The sequence below is a fragment of the Ammodytes marinus genome, assembly GCF_949987685.1.
Source record: "Ammodytes marinus genome assembly, chromosome: 1".
NCBI classification, from domain to species: domain Eukaryota; kingdom Metazoa; phylum Chordata; class Actinopteri; order Uranoscopiformes; family Ammodytidae; genus Ammodytes; species Ammodytes marinus.
In genome coordinates, this window is record NC_137230.1 from 28,267,908 (window position 1) to 28,289,629 (window position 21,722).

A 21,722-nucleotide genomic window follows, 5' to 3' on the forward strand; every position below is an offset into this window, starting at 1 on the left:
AAAACAAACTTGCAGAGACTTGCATGTTGTTTGAGATACAGTAAATTGTTGTCACATTGGTCATGCGGTAGTGATTACGGAATGTTTTGAAGACTACTTTTCCCCAGCACATTCAAGAAAATGACAATATTTGAGATAAAAGTAGGCTTTTGTAGGCTAGAAGCATTTTACAAGCTATGCTGTTAAAAACCACATTTCAAAAGAAACCTCTTGAATTTGGCAATTTTTTCAAATGAAAAGTGTGTTGCTCACCAGCCAGCTCCAAAAATGTATATGTGTTATTGAGAAAATAGTTTTTAATAGTTTTCCCTTTATTATACACTGTTTGGGGTGATGGATGACCAACCTCACACAAGCTTTTCAGTCAGTTCGAGTTAGTTTACATACTTTGACAAATTGAACTGAAGCCAGTTACCTATAGCTTCAGCAGAGGGGCCAGTACATTTTGTAGTATGTGCATTTTTTGTCATTAGTAGGTTGTTTAGCCTAAAGTAAGTAAACAGTGGCCTATTGTAGTAAAGTATTTTCCACCCTATCAGCTCTGGGGAAACTCTTAAAAGGTGGAAAAAAGAAAAGAAAAAGGATCCGCCCAAAATGTAGCCAATTGGCAGCTTCAACAGAAAATAAAAGCAGCTTCAAAACCTCCATTTCAGTTGCACCACAAACCCAATTTCAGGGCGTGCAAATTCACATGTTTATTGTGTAATCCCCCCCCCCCAATTCCAGCTAATATGTTGATCACTCCTGAACACATGCTGCGACATGTTGGCATGCTGTCATGGCCCTGCTGAAATTCTCTCCTTGTCTCTGTCTGTGTTTCAGATTTTCTACCCTGAAACCACAGACATATATGACAGAAAGAACATGCCGCGCTGCATCTACTGCATACATGCACTCAGGTACTGTCTCTGTGTTTGTCAGTGTGTGTACATTCTGTACTGAAGTTGAACACAATCAACCCACCTGTTTAACTCCAGTTATGATTTGTTGAACAAACTGAAAAACACATTTTAAAACACCTTTTTTGGTTCAACAATATTGTGTTCTAAATGTTTGTTGTAGAATTGGGAGATCTTACAACCTAACTCGACGAGCTGTATATTCCCTGTGGTCCGTATGTTTCCAGTCTGTGACATTTTTACGAGGTGTGCAGTGAAGTTTTTCAGCAGAAAGGCATTCACTTGAACACGGTATGGAGTGCTATGTTTTAATAGAGCATTCCACCTCAGGTAAAAATGGATGCAGGGGCCGGCTAGAGCCGAGCAGAGCCATGGTGTTAGTGTTTGTTTACTTGTGTACAGTATGTTCCTTGTGCTCGAGGTTGTACGACTGGCTCAGAGGCAAGCCAGTACACCCAGATACCACAGAAGCATTCTCATGGAACTGTTTTAATTAAAAACCGCTGGAAACAATCAGCATAGTTTGTCCAACCAACCAACTTGCTGTTGTGAAACTGGTATTTGACAGAATTAAAAAAGCTTTCATTCTTAAAATTTGATTTCTGCTGCAGAACTACAACAAGTAGTTCATCTGGGACAGCTGTGTAGCAGCAACACCAAAGACCATTTGATGACGGTGCATCAAGCAAAACATGTTTGACATCATTTGTGGGAAGAGTCAGGTCAAGACATGATGAACTGTTTGGCTCTTGATAGCAGCAATAGACTATAAGGCTCTATTCCTCCCCCTCTTTCATCGTGTCCTCCACTGACTTCTTCCTCTTTTCCCTCTTAAAACTGAAGTTAACTTCCCTAGCTATTTGTCCATATCCTTAACCACAACAACTTTCAACAATACACATAGCAACATGCATTCCTTTTAATTGTTTTTGCCTATAGTTCCTGCTCCAGTGTGAAGTTTCTCCTCTACTACTGTGTAGTGTGTATTATCACATGTTTTTATTTATTTATTGTTTCTCTGTCCTTTTTTTTTTTTTTTTTTTACAGTCTGTACCTGTTCAAGCTTGGGCTGGCCCCTCAGATCCAGGATCTGTATGGAAAAGTGGATTTCACTGGTAAGAGTGTGATCCCGAACACAAGCCCTGTGCATCTGTTTTCCTCATTCTGTTTTGGTTAACCCAGTTATGTCATGATAAAACCAGAGCATCAAATGACACCTTGTTGCCAAAGTGAACATAGTAATACATGTTGACCTTGTCTGCTCCCTCAAGCACAAGCTGATAGATAGAACACAGAGCTTTTTTCCCACTTCTTTTTCCTTTTCTTCTTGAGAAGGTTTCCGGTGTGCAGAGGAGCTGCTGGAAATGTGAAAGCCATTAGTAATTATGGGAGCTTTTCCTGTGTGTTGAGTTCCCGCTCAGTTCAGAGCCAGAGATCTGATTATTACACAGAAGCCAGGAACAGTCTGTTTCCACTGTCTCTCACTAACCCAAACCAGCACCCTGTTTTTTTTATTTTTTCATCTCAGTCCACTAATACGCTCCCTGTCTGTCTCTCTCTCTCTGTCTCTCTCTCTCTGTCTCTCTCTCTCTGTCTGACTCTCTCTGTCTCTCTCTCTGTCTCTCTCTCTCTCTCTCTCTCTCTCTCTCTCTCTCTCTCTCTCTCTCTTTCTTTCTCTCTCACACAGAGGAGGAGATCAACAACATGAAGAGTGAGCTGGAGAAGTATGGAATCCAGATGCCCGCCTTCAGCAAGATTGGCGGGATCCTGGCCAATGAGCTCTCTGTGGACGAAGCTGCATGTAAGGGGGGGGGGGGGGGGCTCAGATGTCATGGGGAGAGGGGTGGGATCTCACTGCATTGACTTTTTAAGCACAACTTCATCTATAAATCTGTTCTTTTACACAGTTCAAATTCTGATAAGAAAAATTTTAGTTGAATCGAAATCAATCAAAAGTCTACAAATGACACAGCTTTAGTCACAACAACACTGATTACCTACAAATTCCCAAGATGGTGCCATGTGTTAAAAGCAGCTTTATTCCTTAAAATGAATGGCAACTAGTACGTTCATGCGTCCAACTAAAATAAATTTGCTGCTCACATGCCGCAAATGTTGAATTAGGGAGCTTCAGAGGTGTTTTTAGGCATGTTTTGTTTTACCATTTGACAGAACCATGCTAGCACTTTCCCCCTGCTTGCTTGCAGTCTTAATGCTAAGCTAAGCTAACAGTGTTTTACGATCTCCCCATTGAATTCTTGGCAAGGAAGTGGTGAATAAGCGTGCAGCGCTCTTCCTAAAATATCAACCTATTCCTTTTATGTTTAAATCCTACATTATATCAGTAAGACAGTATAGAGTACGATGAGTTATGATATTGGTTGATATTTAACATCAGCTTTCAATATTACAAGATAAAACACAAGCCTCCATAACATCCATATGGAGCTCCTCACCATCTTCTCCTCCATCTTCAGTACATGCTGCAGTGATCGCTATCAACGAGGCCATTGACCAGGGCGTACCAGAGGGCACGCTGACTGCTATGAACAACAACAACGCCATGCTGCTCAACCTGGACACCAGCTGTGCTCGTCAGTACCAAGACACGCTGTACCAGGCCAAGGGAGAGAAGGTGGCCAGTTCACGCAAACGGGTAAGAAGTTTAGTAAGTCGCTGTGTCCTGTTTTGGATGGAATTGCGTCCTGAGGCACATTAACACAGAGAGACCATGAAATGCTGATGTAATTAAAAAAAAAAAGACTGAATGAGTATAAGTGTTTGGGGTCAGAGTAACAATCATTATTGATATATAATGATATCCGGGTGATGTACTTTCTGGGAACAAAGAGAGAATCAACTTTATTGCAGGAAGAGATAATTGTAGGATGTTTTGATGCGCTATTTCAGATGCCAATAAGAAAAGCAAATAAACAAACAAAACTAGCCCAAAAATCGTATCTTTTTTGTTGCTTCGCTCCAACAGCAAATGGAGAATGCCGAAGCAGAGAGAGACATCTACGATGAGCTGCTCACCCAGGCAGAAATCCAGGGCAACGTCAACAAGGTCAATGGTAAGTCACACACGCAGACATTTATTTTCTGATTTGTTCATACTGTATGTCTTGGTTTCCATGGTACAGTAGTTAAATGTCAACCCTTGTCTCCAACAGTGAGCAACGCCTTGAGCGCAGCTGAACAGGCATTGCTGAGTGGCGATGAGGATAAGTTATATGAGGCTCTTAAAGCCATGGGCATTCAGAACCTGAAGCCCCAGAACAAAGGCTGGTACCTCAAACAGCTGCAGGCTGAACGGGAGAATAAAGATCAGGTAAGGATCAGTCTGCAAACAACGCTGTGTATTTTTGTCAAGAGAGTGGAGGGAAAAAGTTTACTTCACCGTGTCCTCATTATAATCTCAACTTGTTTTCCTCGTTATTAGGCGTCTCCAGGGGAAGCCCTGACTAAGGACGAGTTGCAGAGTGGTGTGGACGTGGCTAATGAGGTTGCAGAAGGCTACCAGAAGAGTATGTACATCAACACCAGTGTCTTCTTCCCCCTATCTACACATGCAAATGAGCTACTAGCTAACTCTGCTGCAATTGTTTTTAGATTGTACACTGTCACTGTAAAAATAAACAACAAAAAATATGTTCTTCTAATTATTCCACAACTGTTATCTTACCGTTTGTGCACGTAGTGTTGAAAGCAGTGGAACGCATCAACGCTGCCATCAGTGCGGGTGTGCCAGAGAAGACAGTGGAAGAGCTGATGAACCCTGATGCTCAGCTGCCTGAAGTCTACCCCAGTGCTGCAGACCTCTACCAGAGGGAGCTGGCCAGCCTGCAGCAGCAAAGCGCAGAGGTACCCAACACAAACAAACACACTTGCATATAATGAAGTGCACTACATGCATGGAGTTCACAGCTGCACCCCGCATCATAGTTGGCAAAATCATTTGATTTCGGGGCTCTTGAGGCTAAATTACAGACAAGTTGACCTGCAAACCAACCCTTCCCCTCACCATCACTCAATACCAATACAACGGTTGTACAGTTTACACAATTTACACTACTACAGGTCTGGTATTACAATCTATCACTCTTTGGTGGCTATTGCTGCAGTTGGTATAAACATAAAAAACAAATTGCCAAACATTCGCTGGAGATCGTGTTGTGACTTTAAATGTACCACATTTAAGGGTTAATTTGGGTATTTTACACTAGTTGTTCTTTATTAAGAAAAAATGCCAAGTATTTGCTGGAATTCAGCATTTTCTCAGACTTATATTGCTGTAAATGAATGATCTTTGGAATTTGGATTGCTGGTGGAACAAAACAAGCAATTTGCAGATATCACCTGGGGCTGTGTGGGAACTATTGATGGGCCTTTTTATGACTATTTTACGACCATCTAGAGACTAAACCGATGAGTCAGTAAATGAAATAGTTGTCAGTTGGAGCCCTACACTACCTACATTTCCTTCCTAAATTTTTTTTAAAACCGTGAAACCTTTATCAGTCATAATTGAAGTCTTCACCACCTTATCACCAGTTGATTTACTTATGTTCCCACCTGGTCATATGAAGTTTCCTCAGATAATAAATCAAAACACCATAAACATGATGTTTGCTTCTGCTAGTCTTCATTGGCAGTTTTGACATATGATGTCAATGTGTGACCCTTGTGCTGCAGGGCTCCCTGTCCCACCCTGAGCTGCTTGTTGCCGTGGAGATGCTGTCATCAGTGGTGCTGATGAACGAAGCGATGGATGTCGGTGACCGAGCCGCCCTCTGGAAACAGCTGGCCAGCAACGTCACTGGCCTCAGTAATGTGGAGGATGAATATGCTCAGAGGTGAGCGCACACACCAGGAGTCAGTGACTCCAAGTGACATCTGAGGTTTTGTTGTGTGTGTGGACTGAGACAGGCTGTTGATGTGTGACCGTACCTGTGTGTGTGTGTGTGTGTGTGTGTGTGCCTCAGGTACATGGATGAACTGATGCGTCTTAAGGCAGCAGCCAGAGAGCAGGGCGGCGACTATCTGACATGGAACGACATTCAAGCCTGTATCGACCAAGTCAACCTGGCTGTGCAGGAGGAGCATGAACGTAAGAGACGCTCGCATTCAAAATCTGAAATCTATGTCAAACTGAAAATGAACACCTACACAGTGACTCCAATCCACACATTAATGTAGTGGACAAAGTTTCGAACCAAATGAAATCTTCACAGAATCTAATTGTCTTAAAATGGTCACCAGATAAGCTAATAATAGCCTGTGTGCTAAAAGGTAATCTGCTCAAGGATTGATGGTGAACATATCCAAAACTATTAAATTTTTATTTAAAAATAATACAGTTATGAATCAATCATTGTAGTGAGCTCCATGATGGTAAAGGTCATATTTTGGCCACAGATTCAGAAGTATTCTAACATGAAAACACATTTAAATCTAGCAGTTGTCTTAAGTAAAACCTCACCTTTTGATTACGATACAACATTTTGACTGATATTACCAAACCCCTCTTTATCTTCTACTCGTGCTCCCATATTATACTGTGATCTTAGTCTCAGAGTTTGAATGAGTCTCTCTGTGTGTGTTTGCAGGTATCGCTGCCATCGGACTGATCAATGAAGCCCTGGATGAAGGCGATCCCACAAAGACCCTGTCCATGCTTCAGAACCCCTCGGCCAAACTCACAGATGTGGATCCGTCTGTGGCTCAGCACTACCATGATAAACTGCTGGAATCCCGCCGAGAGAAGGCTCATGTAAGACACACACACACGCACACGCACAGGCATAGGCACAGGCTTTTCTGGGAATAGGTTCTCTCTGCCAGCAGCTGTAGAGAGGGGGATTTCCTTTTTATTTGGTGTGTATCTAGTATTCACGTTAGCTTTATGCAAACGCCTCATGCAAACAGCGCTTTGCATTGCTACAGTAACAGTTACATCCAGACATCTTAACGTGTTTTATACAGCAACGTATTCAGTTGAAAGTTATCAGGACTATACACAGGGTATTGTCAATACGTATGTGTATCTCGTGTGTATTTCGACAAAGGATGTAGTTATTAAAGGCCTCTTTTCTACTTAAACTGACTGTTAGCGTCCACACATGTGCAGCTGATTTACTTTTTAACAATCTATTCCAGGCAGTAAACTGTTGGATTAAAAAAAAACAAATGCTGTCTAGATGTATTATTGTGATATTTGCTCATAGCTTCTGAATGGGATCTCAGCCCCCTCGTGGTTGCAGATGGCTCATTGTGAGTCAGTCGTCTGGGCACCATATGACACGACCAGACCTCTGATGTCATATTGAGATCACACACACACACACACACACACACACACACACACACACACGCACACGCACACGCACACGCACACGCACACGCACACGCACACGCACACACACGCACACACACACGCACAAAAACAGACTCACTTCCTGTCCTATGTCTGTATCTGATCGGATCTGTCTGGGCCTTCTTGATCTCTCTTCAGTTTATTTTGGGGGCTTGACCTATGTTCTTGTTTCTATTTAAACTCCTTGGTGCATCCCTCTACAGTCTGGGGAATGACACACATTGAACAGAAGCACTGTCTCTCTCAAAAGCGTTTTTTTTTCGGCACCCTGCTCTCTCTGACTCATTTGCCTGTGTTATCGTTACTCGAGTGAGGCGAGCTGATGAATGTGGTTCTTGTGTGCATTTGTTCATGCGGCACATTTGCACATGATGATGGCAGAGTCAGACAACCATATTTGAGGTGGTTTACTGCAGGTGAGGTCAGGCTGCAGAACCCTGGCATGAGGTAGGAGGTGACAATTACTAATCAGCATAAGCTGGGAGTTCTTATTACTGGAAAATGTTCTAAGAGTTTAAATGCGTGCTCCCAATTTCTTAAGGACAAGCTCTGTAAACAGAACAATTCCCAGTGTATCCATTTTAATACCAGGTCTGTTTTTATCCTGTGTAAATACAGATAAGGAAAGTTTCTTATCATCAACCTCGGCCTCCAAAATACTTGGCTACTGCCCACACTGTTGCAAATGTCAACAGTCGTCGGTTACATCCAAACCTCCTTGAATACATTGTGTGGGAATTCGTCACACATTCGTAACAGGACCCAGAAAAAGAAAATAGGAGCGAAGAAAAAAAAAGGAAGAGCTGGAAAAGGAGCAAAGTTATTTTCCTGACGATTTCACAGGCAAAGGAAATAACAAGCGGTAACCTCAGAGTCATTTGCTTCCATAAAAGGGCAGAAAGCTGACCACTAAACTGCATGGGACACACACACACACACACACACACACACACACACACACACACACACACACACACACATACACACACACACACACACACACACACACACACACACATGATGTCATGATTGGTAGATGAGGCAGTTTGAGGTGATGCTAAGACAGAGGAAGTGTTCTGATCAGTGTGAGCTTCCTGTGGGTTTCCAATGGGTCAGTGCAAAGGAGATATCCCCCAGCTGTGAGGGGAGGATCAGAGGGGCCGCCTGCACATTAGACTGACTGGGGAGAAAGAGCACATGGCTAAGATGTACTCAGGCCAATGGGAATTTGGAGAAAATGGAACAACAAAGCTTGTTATTTTTTCCTTTTTCGCCTGTGTGCTTCAATTTGTTACTGGCTTCTTGGTGTCGCCTCATTAACTCTGCAGTATTAGAACACTTAGTCAGAAAGACAGTCAGTTGGCTTTGACTGTAGGCTGAGGGCTGGGTCTAGATAAACAGCAGGAAGTCCTGCCCAGACTCCACTGAGTAACAAGCCCAATATAGTCGACTACAGTATGCCTCCTCAGATGGTTATCGCTTAACTTTGTAACGGCGACAATCACAACTGGGACTTTGTAAGATTCAGTCTAGCCATGTGCGTTGTTCTGTGTGTGTGTGTGTGTGTGTGTGTGTGTGTGTGTGTGTGTGTGTGTGTGTGTGTGTGTGTGTTTAAGCTTCCAACAGTGCTTATAGGGCCAACTACATATATGAAGGAGCTAATGGTTTCAAAAATAAAAAAAGTTGCAGTAGAAAAGTTAAAAAGGATGAATTGCCCAACCCCTCTCAACTTTCACTTCCTCTTTTCCGTCAATGTGCTTGGAACGTGTTGTGAACCACTCCAAGCTATACGCCGAGCCCTCTTTCTCCTCCTCCTCCATGCCCCTGCCCACTCTGGCACCACACCCTGTCTAGTGTCTCCCACCAGATGCAGTGACTCATCCTCCACAAACACCAATTAGACCGCCAAGTGCAAACATACAAATACTAATCAACGCTCGCCCAGGCGCAGCTTTGTTTCCTATGAATATTGGAGCTCATTCGACTACCGGTGCATGCTGTTGCAGATGCTAGCTGCCCCCCCACCCCCCCCAAAAAAAGGAAATCTTTGAGCTCAAGTATCAGTCCCACCCGCCCACCTCTTTCACACACACATACACACCTTCCCTCATCAACCCCTCAAGCACAACATGTAGGGGCGTGGCACATGGAGGGGGAGGTCGAAACCTCATGAGTTGCCTGACTACCCGGGCTCTAGAAACCATGAAACACACTTCATACAGGGACAAAGTGCGCCATCTGGATGCTGTTAGGTATAACTACAGTATAGAAATATAGTCTTGGATTCAACATTGATGTCTTGGTTTGGTGTGTGTGTGGGAAGCAAATGGAATCAAGTGACGTATAGGAAAAAAATCCACACTGAAGCACTTATCACTGCAGTGACGTGCTGGAAATGTATCAGTGTTGTCACTCATAATAAAAGAGCAAATGGATTTGAATTCTGTGTGTGTCGTGAACATTTAACCCAAATTTAACTCAATATTTTACATTTTGAAAAATGTTTGTATTTATTTTAATATATTGAATCTTAGACTTGTATAGAGTTAAACCAATGAACTGTACAATAACACTGCTAATGCACTTCTCAGCCTTTTTGTGTTGGTAATAAACTTAATCAAACCAAACATGGCTGACAACAACCACACCCGCAAGCTGCATGTTTGGATTGAGAGAGATCTAAATTGTATTTCTTTATTAAGCTGTTCTAGACTTGGTCAGATGGCATAAGAAATTGTGTTCTTACTCTACTAGTTCTAAGCTATATTGTGTTTTCCACATATGATTTTCCATGAATTTGTATAACAAACAGTGCAACTTTGGCATGAAGCTCTAGCTTTTTGGATGAGAAAACCTAGACTGGCAGAGTCACATACTTTCCATTACAAACACAGCCATGATCAAATAGAGCACAGATGGTGCGTGTGTGTGCGTGCTTTGTGCTGTTGGTTTCTGAACATATTTTGCTGTGTCCTTTCAGGAGACCCAGGACCCCTCTGCTGTGCTGTGGCTGGATGAGATCCAGGATGCTGTTCTGAAGGCCAACCAGGACACACAGGAAGCCTTACTGTGTAAGAGCATACATTATTTATTTATTTATGTTTTATTTAACTTTTATTTACACATGTATATCATATACATATACATATACATCGAGTCATTCTCAAAAGAGACCTGTTTGGGACAATACACAAATGAAATAGTTACAGACAGACAGGTGATAGCAGAACATTTGCGACCGACCCTCTACCAGTGTTTTAAGACGGTGTTAAGAGCCAAAGATGCTGATTTTTGTGTGTTTTTATCTGCAGTCTCACAGTCCATCCAGGCTGTCAATGAGGCGGTGGACAGTGGTGATCCACCTCAGACCCTGGCTGCTCTGCGTAACCCGGGGGCGGGCCTGTACGGCGTCACCTCTGAGTGTGGGCAAACCTACCAGGACGACCTGGCCAAGATCAAGGACGGGAAAAAGACACAAGGTGAGGAGAAATAAATCCCTACAAACTGCACTGACCTGCTATTTCAAATTTGATTTCCAGAAAACAAATTACTTGCCATTGTCCTTGACTGTATTTGTACAAACCGCAAAGGGCTCAACCTGCTGCGCTGCAATAGGCCTACCAGAAATAATGTAAGTGGTGACATTTCTTGCCAATCTTGTTGAGTTTTATTCTGTAATGCTGTCTGTGCAGGTGACAATGGCAGTGACTGGGTGAAACACTGGGTGAAGGGAGGACACAACTACTACTATAATCTGAACACCAAGGAGGGCACATGGGTGGAGCCGGAGGGCTTCTTGCAAAATGACACCCAACTCAATAAGGAGGACATCCAGGTAGGTCACTGTCCCTGTATGCAGCACTGTGTGAACGTAGCTTTTCAACACAGCATTCAACTGGTCCTTTTATTCTCTCTGTCAGTCGGTGGTTTCCGGGGTAACCACAGCCTACAATCGAGAGCAGCTGTGGCTGGCCAATGAAAGTCTAATTACCAAGCTGCAAGCTTGTTGCCGTGGCTACCTGGTGAGAAAGGGCCAGAAGGAGCGGATGGGCTTCCTGAAGTCCCAAGACCCAGCTGTTACGTGCATACAGGTGAGATAGACCTGTATACAACCATCATCTGGAGTTCTGTCTTCTATCAGGATTTATTATTGCAATACATTTTAATATATGGACTCTGAATATTTTCCCCTCAGGCCCACTGGAAAGGCTACAAACAGAGGAAGAAGTTTAAGGAACGTAAACAGTATCTGAAAGACCACAATGACGAGGCTGTCAAGGTATAATTATTATGCAATCTCTTTAATCAGAATATTTATTTATTAATTGTGTAAATACAGTTAAGACTAAAGGATTTGTGTTTGTCTGTCTCAGATCCAGGCCATGGTTCGGATGCACCAAGCTCGTAAGAAATACAAGGATCGTCTAAAGTACTTCAATGATCACGTGAGTTTTAGTCGCCTCAAACCTGTTTGCATAGAATTGGGTTGAAAGTAAACAAATGGCAACCGCTATCTGATAAACGCTTTAAATGACATCGCGTGAATTTACGCCGTGTCCTGTGGGGTTTGAGGGAGGCAGATGGCTCATTTAGCACTCTGACACTGTGCAAATTCAGTCCCACTGTGGATTCCTGTGCTACTGTTTGTAATGAAGACCATTGATCAGCCGAGTGATTGCTGTTTTTTTATACCGCAGATCGATCAGGTGGTGAAGATTCAGGCTTTCATTAGAGCCAACAAGGCCAGAGATGACTACAAGACGCTGAGTGAGTAGAAGACATTTTTTTCAGCTGTGACTTCTTTTTGTCCAATCTTTATTTGTATCAGGGACCATGCACAAAATGCATTGAACTCAAACAATGAGAAGAGATGCTTCGTAGCAGATTTAGCTGGGTGAGCATACCAGTGACAAAGGAATAAAGAAAAACTATATAAAAATAGCCTTCTTTGCACTGATGGTCTCGTTTGCTGTTACATGTCATTTATGATCATCAGAGGAAAAAAATTAGACTTTTTCAAAAATATTTAAAAGTTCATTTAAAAGTAGCACATTTTTAAGGATCTCTAGTTCTGATGATCGCTTCATTGACTCTCTCCCGCTCGTCTCAAAATGTCCCTCCTCCCCCTCAGTCAGCGCTGATGATCCTCCGATGGCGGTGGTGAGGAAGTTCGTCCACCTGCTGGACCACAGTGACCAGGACTTCCAGGAAGAGCTGGAGCTGATGCGGCTCCGCGAGGAAGTGGTGACCAACATCCGCTCCAACCAGCAGCTGGAGAACGACCTGAACCTCATGGACATCAAGATCGGTCTGCTGGTCAAGAACAAGATCACGCTGCAGGAGGTGGTGTCCCACAGCAAGAAGCTCACCAAGAAGAACAAGGGCCAGCTCTCCAACATGATGATGATGAACAAGCAGAAGGGAGGTCTGAAGGCCCTGAGCAAGGAGAAGAGGCTCAAACTGGAGGCCTACCAGTACCTCTTTTACCTGCTACAGGTATATAGCATTACCATTACATCTCTGTTCTTTGATTGCTTTGTTTCTGGGTTTTTAATCTGGATCTCTTGATTTGGGAGACACTATTTTGTTGCTGATCACATTGCCAGAAAGCACTTAAGCAGATGTTGTTCCCACAATGTCTCCTTGTTGTGATATTGTTTGTTCTTTTTTTTTATTGTATGCATTTTTATATATGCCTTTAGCTCTTTGTATAGCCCTATTATTTATAGCCTTACATTTTACTGCTCTGTTTGGTATATGTCACTGTTGGGAATTGCACTGCCGTCAAGAAACACTATTCCAGTCTGTATTGCCTTTTGTGCTGTATGGTTAGAATGACAACAACAATTTTGAATCTGAATCTGGAACACGTAGATGCTGAACAACCAAATCCTAAAGTTGAGGGTACTGGTGACTGCAGCTGTCTTACCTGTCCATACCTCTCTAATCACATTTATCCAAATTTCTGCTTCTCCCTTTAGACCAACCCCACGTATCTCGCCAAGCTGATCTTCCAGATGCCACAGAATAAATCCACAAAGTTCATGGACTCTGTCATCTTCACGCTGTATAACTACGCCTCCAACCAGAGAGAGGAGTACCTGCTCGCCAGGCTCTTCAAAACTGCCCTGCAGGAGGAGATCAAGTGAGTAACGCACACTAAAACTCAACTGATTTTAAAACTGCGGTCATAAATGTAAGGCGATGTCGATGAATACACTATACTAACATGATGCCCTTTAACAACCTGTCCGCAGGTCCAAAGTGGACCAGATGAAGGAGATCATCACAGGAAACCCCACAGTCATCAAGATGGTGGTGAGTTTCCACCGAGGCGCGCGGGGACAGAACGCACTGCGGCAGATCCTGGCGCCGGTTGTCAAGGAGATCATGGACGACAAAACGCTAAACATCAAGACCGACCCGGTGGACATCTATAAGAGCTGGGTCAACCAGATGGAGTCGCAGACAGGAGAGGCCAGGTGAGCTTTCTTTACCTTTCTGTGTTGAGAGATCTGCCAGCTCCCTCTGAAAGCTTCTGCTCGCCAATAGGTTGGGTGTCTGATCACTGAGATGTATAAGAAAAACATACTGCAACAGCAAAGAAAGTCATGTATGTAGAATTGTTTTTCCAAAATAAAATATTGCTGTCAAGCACCATTTGCATTAGTTCATTAAACTTATTATAGAAACTGGTTTAAAAAAAAAATTAATTAGTTAATTTAAAAAAATGTTTCAGGTGAGCTGGCAGTTTTATCAACGCCTTATTGTATACTAGATGGCAAAAAAATTGCATCATTTAAAGGATTACATCGTTGACAGATTTTTAGTATGATACTTGATACTGATGACAGACGGTTATAGTGCTGCTGCTGCACACTAGTAAAGAAAGAAAGGCTTCAGAGGTTATGATCACCATCGATGGTTCCTAATTTTTCTTCAACTCTTTCTGCTTCTCTCCCTTTCCATCCTGTGCTCCACAGTAAGCTGCCTTATGACGTGACTCCAGAGCAGGCCATGTCCCACGAGGAGGTGAGGACAAGACTGGAAGCCTCCATCAAGAACATGAAGACCATCACCGACAAATTCCTGTCTGCCATAGTCGTCTCTGTGGATAAAATTCCGTAAGTTCCCACTGTCTGGAAGGATCACATTTTAACAAACAGCTGCAGTCGAGACTTTTGATTATCTTATTTCCCCAATGCTAACGGTCCTCCTAACTGTGTCACACTGACAGATACGGGATGCGTTTCATCGCCAAGGTGCTGAAGGACACCCTGCAAGAGAAGTTCCCAGATTCTACAGAGGATGAGCTGCTCAAGGTTTGCATTGTTTGATTTTGTAGTTCCAGCTTAACAGAGTGGCGTCTTGCCCTTCAGATGATTTCAGTTATGTGTGGAAAAATGTTGGACAACCGTAGCTCCTCTTCTCTAGGCATCTTCATTGAAATCTGTTTCCTTCTCCTCATCTCCTGCCTGTAGCTTTTCCTTTTCCGTTTCTTACATATTTCTTTCCTTTTTCCTGTTGTTGCTCTTCCCTTTCTGCCTCGCCAACAAAGCTGAAGCCTCAGTGTCATGGCGGCCGTGTCCTCCTTCTCTCTGCCTGCTGACATTAAGGCAAGCCAGGCCACTCTTCTGGCTCTCCTCCTTCTTCCTGCACAAGCTTCGTCCATCTCCAAGATGCTTTTCCTCATTTGGCGGTAGCCCCTACCGATCCCTTAAATGTCCACAGTCAGATCAGTCCTCTTAAAGGTGGAGTCAGTGATTCTGGAGAATGCTTGTTGACAAAATCACTTTTTGTCAAAATCCATGAATATCCCCTCATTCATTCGCTACCTGTCCGTACTGTGTGTGCACGTTGAAAATAAATCCAGTATTAATACACAGCCTAGGCTCTGTAAACTGGCATGTAAAAAAAGGATATTTAAACAAAGGGGCAACATGACTGTTTACAAAGCCTAGGCCTAACACTGGATATTCTTTCAGCGTGCACACAGTATGGACAGCTGCCGGATCGTGGGGAGATATTCACTGATTCTGACAAGCATTCCACTTTTAAGTCATACTTGTTCATGTATTTTGTTCAGTTCATGTTTTCAAATTTTAAAAGCATTTGTTTTTGCCAATGCATCCTATGGAAATATTTCTGACTTTGTCATGTGATTTTGACTTTTCAGATTGTGGGGAACCTTTTATATTACCGCTACATGAACCCAGCTATTGTTGCACCTGATGCCTTTGACATCATTGAGGTGTCTGCGGGTGGTCAGTTGACCACCGAACAGCGACGCAACCTGGGCTCAGTCGCCAAGATGCTGCAGCACGCCGCCTCCAACAAGATGTTCCTGGGAGACAACGCCCATCTCAATCCCATCAATGAATATCTCAGTGCCTCCTATCAGAAGTTCAGGTGGGATGTTGACCGTTTTTGGTGTCAGTATTGTGGAAGCTAGATTTTTTTATGTAAATACAGATTAATTGAAATCTTTTCAGCTACTTTGGGGTGTTGTTAGTAGTCTTGCTGACGCTTAAAACTCTTTCCATTGGCTCGTCTAACTTTATCCTTCCATCTTTCTATCACAGGCGTTTCTTCCTGGCAGCGTGCGACGTTCCCTCGCTTGAAGACAAGTTCAATGTGGATCAGTACTCCGACCTGGTCACCGTCACCAAACCTGTAATCTACATCTCCATCGGAGAGATAATCAACACTCACACTGTGAGTTTGGGCCACCTGACTTTTGCCCTTTATTCCTCAAATCACTTTTCTGATTTATTTTTTTTTAATCTAATTTATTATGTAATTTATTATCTAATACACTGACTGGGTATTTATAATCCTGTTAGCTGCTGCTGGACCATCAGGACGCCATTGCTCCAGAGCACAACGACCCCATCCACGAACTACTGGAGGACCTGGGCGAGGTTCCCACTGTTGAGTCCCTCATTGGTGAGTGGAGTGAGACGCCATCAAAGATAATATACTGATTTTATTTCTTGTGTCCTTGATGCAACATAGTATATGTAGGTGCACGTTGGTCTTCTTTTTATTTTAGAACATGTAGAAAAAATAGTAAGTAATGGACAGAATAAATTCATTTGTGCGCTTTTAACAACTCCAAAATGGTCAAATAAATGAATGAATGAGAGCAATTGTTGAGGGAATACCACACACTGGACGATATCATCATCTGATCCTGTGAATATACTGTTGCTTTGTGTCTGATCAACTCTGCATCAATCTGCTCAGGTGAAAATCCTCTTCCTCCCAACGACCCCAACAAGGAACTGATGGGGAAGACCGAGGTTTCACTCACTCTCACCAACAAGTTTGACGTCTCCGGCGAGGCCAATGCTGAGATGGACGCCAAGACACTCCTGCTCAAGTAAGTTCATACTGCAGCTCCAAGGCTAAGAAATAAGATGTCTATGGTGGTCTCAGAAATGTTATATATATATATACATGTTTTTTTTTCAGCACCAAGAGGCTCATTGTGGATGTGATCAGGTTCCAGCCCGGGGAGACTCTGACTGAGATCCTAGACTCATCAGGAGCCACAGAACAGGTCAGAAATAAGATTGAGGGCTCAACAAAGCTTCAACAGTTACATTGCTGTTACATAGAGGTGTTGTGTGTAAAACAATAGCTACCTTTGTTTTGTATGCAGTGAAGTGCTAACTAAGTGCTAATTTAAAAAAAAACGTCAACTCGCGCCCTCAACAGAAGCAGCTGTGTTTAGGGGAGAAATAGGTCATATTAACTTACACTACTACTGATTTGACTGTTTAGAAACACCTGATAGGTGTACTACTATCATTTGTCGCAATCAATCCTTATTTTTTTTTACTGTAATTATGTTTAGTTAACAAGTGAGGAAAAAAAAGCATTATATAGATAAAGATACATTTAAATTACTTTGTCACACAGTTAATGAGGCTTATGCTCTCCCTGCACTGTCTGGATTTCAAAGATGTGCTTTGCAGTTTAGATATATTGTTTAACTCAATGTATAGTAACTAGAATCCATGTTGTTTGCCTTGCTGACAGGAAACAGAGTACCAGCGTGCCATGCAGAGGAGGGCCATCCGAGATGCCAAGACTCCAGAGAAGATGAAGCAGGTGAAGCCGGTGGTGGACGACAGTCTGACGCTGCAGGGCAAGAAGGAAAAGATCAAGAGCAACCTGCAGAGGCTGGCAGAGCTGGGCAAGGTTCACCCCCAGAACCGCTATCAGGACCTCATCAATGACATAGCCAAGGTTAGAAGACAATCTGATTAGAGGACCATCAAAACACCAGTCTGCTTCTGTGTTTCATCTTTGAATGAGATGTGATTTTGTGTGTGTGTGTGTGTGTGTGTGTGTGTGTGTGTGTGTGTGTGTGTGTGTGTGTGTGTGTGTGTGTGTGTGTGTGTGTGTGTGTGTGTGTGTGTGTGTGTGTGTGTGTGTGTGTGTGTGTGTGTGTGTGTGTGTGTGTGTGTGTGTGTGTGTGTGTGTGTGTGTGTGTGTGTGTGTGTTGCAGGATATCCGAAATCAGAGGCGGTATCGTCAGCGTAGGAAAGCCGAGCTGGTCAGACTGCAGACGACCAACACGGCGCTGAATTCAAAGACCAATTTTTACAACGTTCAGATCGATTCTTATAATCAGTATATCAAGACCTGCATGGACAACCTGGCCAGCAAGCGCAAGTAAGTCGCCTTTCCTTCTTTTTTCTCATTTCTCATATGTGGTTCACTTCTCAGAGCAATCACCTCTGAGACATGTTATGCAAGTGCTCCATATTTCAAAATTCATTTTTCAGCTGCCTGTTTATGCCCACCTTCTTCTTTTTTTTTTTTTTTTTTTTTTTTTATGTGAGTCATATAGGGTTCCTGTTTATACGCCAAACAACCCACATGCAGACATGATTCATCTGTAGACAGGGGCTTTGCCCTGTGGCAAAGTCACACTGCCATCTGCATGGTGCACATACTGTACAAGACAGACATGAGATTTCAAGCTCCAGGGTTAGCATGGGTCCGGGGCAAACATTTACTATCCCAGGTCTAGGGCTGGAACGTAGGCAGAGGGAGAGGGATAGGGAACCGTGGTCTGAGTAGAGCTCCACTTTTCAACTTTTCTCCTTCTCCTAGTGTGGAGACATCAGAAAGAGAGGGAAAATCACAGTAGCATGACATATCTTGACTGTACACGTAGATGTCGGCCTTATTAGCCTCATTTCTACCCTATTAATTTAAAGCACAAATGAGCCCCAAAACTAATGCCCTGAGTTCCAAATCACATACTTTTTATTTTTTACTATTCTTTTCTATTTTTACAACTGACCATAAAAAGTATTCGGTTAGAATGCAGTAGGCATATGTACTTTTACTTATTTATTTAATCATAACATTGCGCCTTGAACTTGCCTTTTAATTATAAATCAGACTCATTCGGTCGCATTGCTGGTTGTTTTTTTTACACGGGGCTCTGTATATGTGACGTAACATCTGCCCTGCAGTGGAATGTTGGTCCGAATCTTCCCAAAAAGCATGCTGATTTCTATTCTAAAAATCCAGACCGTATATATACTAGTTGGGCATCCAGGTATTTGTAAGCATGCTGCATCTGACCATATGTATTCTAAATCTTTTTTCTACCATACTAAATAGCAGGGAATTATGGGTATTGGAACAAAGGGCTGAATTAAAGAGTATTTCTAAGAATAATATGAAAGGCTAAAATGATACTATGCACTAACAGATAGTATTATAGTTATCTGTAAGCATTTCCTTCTCTGTGTTTTCAGGTTGTCAAAGAAGGGTGATAAGACCAAGAAGAGTAAACAGGTTTCAATGAAATACACGGCCGCTCGCCTCCATGAGAAAGGCGTGCTGATCGCCATAGAGGACCTGCAGCCCAACCAGTGAGTTCTGCTTTCTTTAATGTTCAGGTTCATGGTTTACACACCATGCCAAATTCAGTCTGAAATGGGTATTTTCCATCAGGACCAATAGTTTGTACTGGCCATTCTGACCGAGTCAATCAAAGTATGAATCACTCACATTACCACAGTTTTAAAAAATTTCTTTTTGAGACAGGTCCATTGGACTGAAATTGAGCTTGATTGTTTGGTTCACTGTTAACGTTGGATTTTAATATGTGACACGTCTGTCTTCATGTCAAATTTCTGTCGTTGTCATTCGTGAAAAATACAGTTTCTTTCCTTTTTCAGAAGTTGTAGCTGACTTCATAACAAGTGAAATGTTGATCGGTTTATTGTCGCAGATTCTCCTTTTTCTCCACATTTCTGAGTCTTGCCTCCCCTAACCCTGTTTACTCTCTTCACAGGTTCAAGAATGCTATTTTTGAGATTTGTCCGGCAGAGAATGTCGGTGTGTTTGAGGTGAAGGCCAAGTTCATGGGCGTGCACTTGGACACGTTACACTTAGAATATCAGGTATTTTCTTTTCTTTCCCCCTACAGTAAAATAAACAGAGAATATTGGTGCATATTAAAGAGGTGATATGCACATGTGATTGATGTGTTGTGGCTGATTTTTATCTTCCATTGTTCCCCAGGATCTCCTCCAGCTGCAGTATGAAGGCGTGGCGGTGATGAAGCTCTTTGACAGGGCAACCATCAACGTCAACCTGCTCATATTCCTGCTCAACAAGAAGTTTTATGGGAAATAGAAAATAAAAAGGAAAGATAAGAGGGTTACAGACACTGATTCAAACCACAAAATCTACTTTGAGGGTTGCAAAAAAGAAAAAAAGGCCTTGATCTTGAACCGTCATGGCTCTCCTACACATTCCCTACGGCACTTCTCTTATGGGCCTATGCAAATTGATGTGCATTATTTTTTTTTATTATGTGGATCACCATATGTGCTTTACTCTTAATGGAACACTCCGTTGTGTGAGTCGAGCCTGCTTGCTGGAGTCTTATTCTTTTCTTACTGTCTGTAACTGCAGCTAGGTCCGAGGTTTAAGATTTGTATGTTTTGCTTTAAAATATAATGAATATCTTTGTGCATGGGATTTGATTAATTATAAAAATCTATGTTTTTATGTAAAGATATCACGTTTTGTGTCGTTTTGTGTTCTGCTCATCTAAATGATGAAGGCCTGATGAACCTATCCGCCAAGGCCAAAGTGCGAGCATACTTTTCAGCAGGGCTGTAGCACACACAAGGCAGCGTTCTGCAAGTCCTGACCTAGTCTCTCTCTCCCCCCCGGGCTATGTTAGTGTTTGATCATTGAAAAAAATGAAAGAGTTTATTGTATTTTGAAAACACTGCAAAAGAACGTTTGTCATATTTGGATTTGAATATGATTCAATGATATGAATTGGATTTGACTTGCCTCAACCCAATCTTAACACACACATTCCGATAATCCATGCAAAGAGAATGTGGTGTCAGACATGGAATTTTACAAGAATTGCAAAAGAAAGCGCCATGCTCATATTGAGCTGTTGAAGTCAAAACATATATAAGTAATATAATAATATAAACAATTTTCCTTTATTTCTTGACAAGTCAGGATGTTGGTTTGTCTTGGACTGGTTTTGATCCGGGCCATGACTACAGCCCTGGTGCTAAGAACGGACATGCAGTTAATTTCTGCTTTTGGCTCTGACGTTCAATAAGCATGGGCAGACGCCACGTCTGCACTCCTGCACTTTTAGCAACAACAAAAAAAATCTGAGCAGCTCGTTAGTTTGCTTCATTTCAGATGGCTTACTGGAAATTATATTGTTTGTATATCTCTTGTGGGCTGTTACCTTGTATAACTGAAACACAGATCTTTGTTGCATGGACCAATCAGTTAGTAGTAAATACAACATATCTGCTAACCTGTAAAACATAGAATGGGATCTAGAAGTGTAAACTGGACATTTAATAAAGAGATTTTTTTTATAACGTCTTGATAAAAATAGTTTGACCAATTTTCCCTTATTTATATTTTATATGTTGTCAGTCCACATTATACTGTGGTTGACGTTTGCAAAGCCTAAAACAGGTAATCTAAGTGAGTTTGAAGATTTGCAGTATTACAGTATTTAGACTGGTTGGTCCAGTAGATGTCACTCTACGCCATTCAATTCTTGTTTATTGTATCAGAGATTGACTTTTTTCGAGTACCCTTAAATTGAGATTCCATGCAGACGTTATTGAACTCAATGTTGATTTTCTGTCTCATGTGAAGTTGCCATGATCGGAGGTTGACACTGTTGGAGGAGGCAGTACTCTGTACATTCATTGCTCTCATTCACAGTCCATTAAATGTATTTAACCTGTTTTAGAATAAAAAGAATAAAGTTCGAGAGACAATGCGTGTTCCCTAAATCAGACACTGGATTGACTTAAGTTTGTACTTTCATACTGTTGAGGTATTGTACTTATGCATAATAATGCATATATCTTTTTCTACATTTCAGAGGTAAATATTGAACTTTTAGTGCACTA

At 42.3% G+C, this 21,722-nt stretch overlaps 1 protein-coding gene across 1 annotated transcript in view; it reads left to right on the forward strand.

Annotated features, from left to right (window-relative positions):
• Nucleotides 1-21,607, forward strand: part of iqgap1 (IQ motif containing GTPase activating protein 1) — a 38,566-nt gene extending 16,959 nt beyond the window's left edge. The window contains exons 5-37 of the mRNA XM_080027400.1: nucleotides 823-899; nucleotides 1,947-2,014; nucleotides 2,587-2,700; nucleotides 3,377-3,555; nucleotides 3,886-3,973; nucleotides 4,073-4,230; nucleotides 4,342-4,426; nucleotides 4,600-4,763; nucleotides 5,595-5,755; nucleotides 5,885-6,009; nucleotides 6,509-6,672; nucleotides 10,256-10,346; nucleotides 10,587-10,754; nucleotides 10,968-11,110; nucleotides 11,196-11,366; nucleotides 11,471-11,554; nucleotides 11,649-11,720; nucleotides 11,973-12,042; nucleotides 12,407-12,771; nucleotides 13,257-13,420; nucleotides 13,533-13,757; nucleotides 14,259-14,399; nucleotides 14,513-14,597; nucleotides 15,452-15,684; nucleotides 15,858-15,990; nucleotides 16,119-16,221; nucleotides 16,522-16,657; nucleotides 16,750-16,837; nucleotides 17,320-17,529; nucleotides 17,792-17,958; nucleotides 19,059-19,175; nucleotides 19,601-19,709; nucleotides 19,831-21,607. Coding sequence (XP_079883526.1) covers nucleotides 823-899; nucleotides 1,947-2,014; nucleotides 2,587-2,700; nucleotides 3,377-3,555; nucleotides 3,886-3,973; nucleotides 4,073-4,230; nucleotides 4,342-4,426; nucleotides 4,600-4,763; nucleotides 5,595-5,755; nucleotides 5,885-6,009; nucleotides 6,509-6,672; nucleotides 10,256-10,346; nucleotides 10,587-10,754; nucleotides 10,968-11,110; nucleotides 11,196-11,366; nucleotides 11,471-11,554; nucleotides 11,649-11,720; nucleotides 11,973-12,042; nucleotides 12,407-12,771; nucleotides 13,257-13,420; nucleotides 13,533-13,757; nucleotides 14,259-14,399; nucleotides 14,513-14,597; nucleotides 15,452-15,684; nucleotides 15,858-15,990; nucleotides 16,119-16,221; nucleotides 16,522-16,657; nucleotides 16,750-16,837; nucleotides 17,320-17,529; nucleotides 17,792-17,958; nucleotides 19,059-19,175; nucleotides 19,601-19,709; nucleotides 19,831-19,944 — 4,572 coding nt within the window. The 3' untranslated portion in view covers nucleotides 19,945-21,607. The remainder of the gene's footprint in view (nucleotides 1-822; nucleotides 900-1,946; nucleotides 2,015-2,586; nucleotides 2,701-3,376; nucleotides 3,556-3,885; nucleotides 3,974-4,072; nucleotides 4,231-4,341; nucleotides 4,427-4,599; nucleotides 4,764-5,594; nucleotides 5,756-5,884; nucleotides 6,010-6,508; nucleotides 6,673-10,255; nucleotides 10,347-10,586; nucleotides 10,755-10,967; nucleotides 11,111-11,195; nucleotides 11,367-11,470; nucleotides 11,555-11,648; nucleotides 11,721-11,972; nucleotides 12,043-12,406; nucleotides 12,772-13,256; nucleotides 13,421-13,532; nucleotides 13,758-14,258; nucleotides 14,400-14,512; nucleotides 14,598-15,451; nucleotides 15,685-15,857; nucleotides 15,991-16,118; nucleotides 16,222-16,521; nucleotides 16,658-16,749; nucleotides 16,838-17,319; nucleotides 17,530-17,791; nucleotides 17,959-19,058; nucleotides 19,176-19,600; nucleotides 19,710-19,830) is intronic.
• Nucleotides 21,608-21,722: the final 115 nt, after the last annotated feature.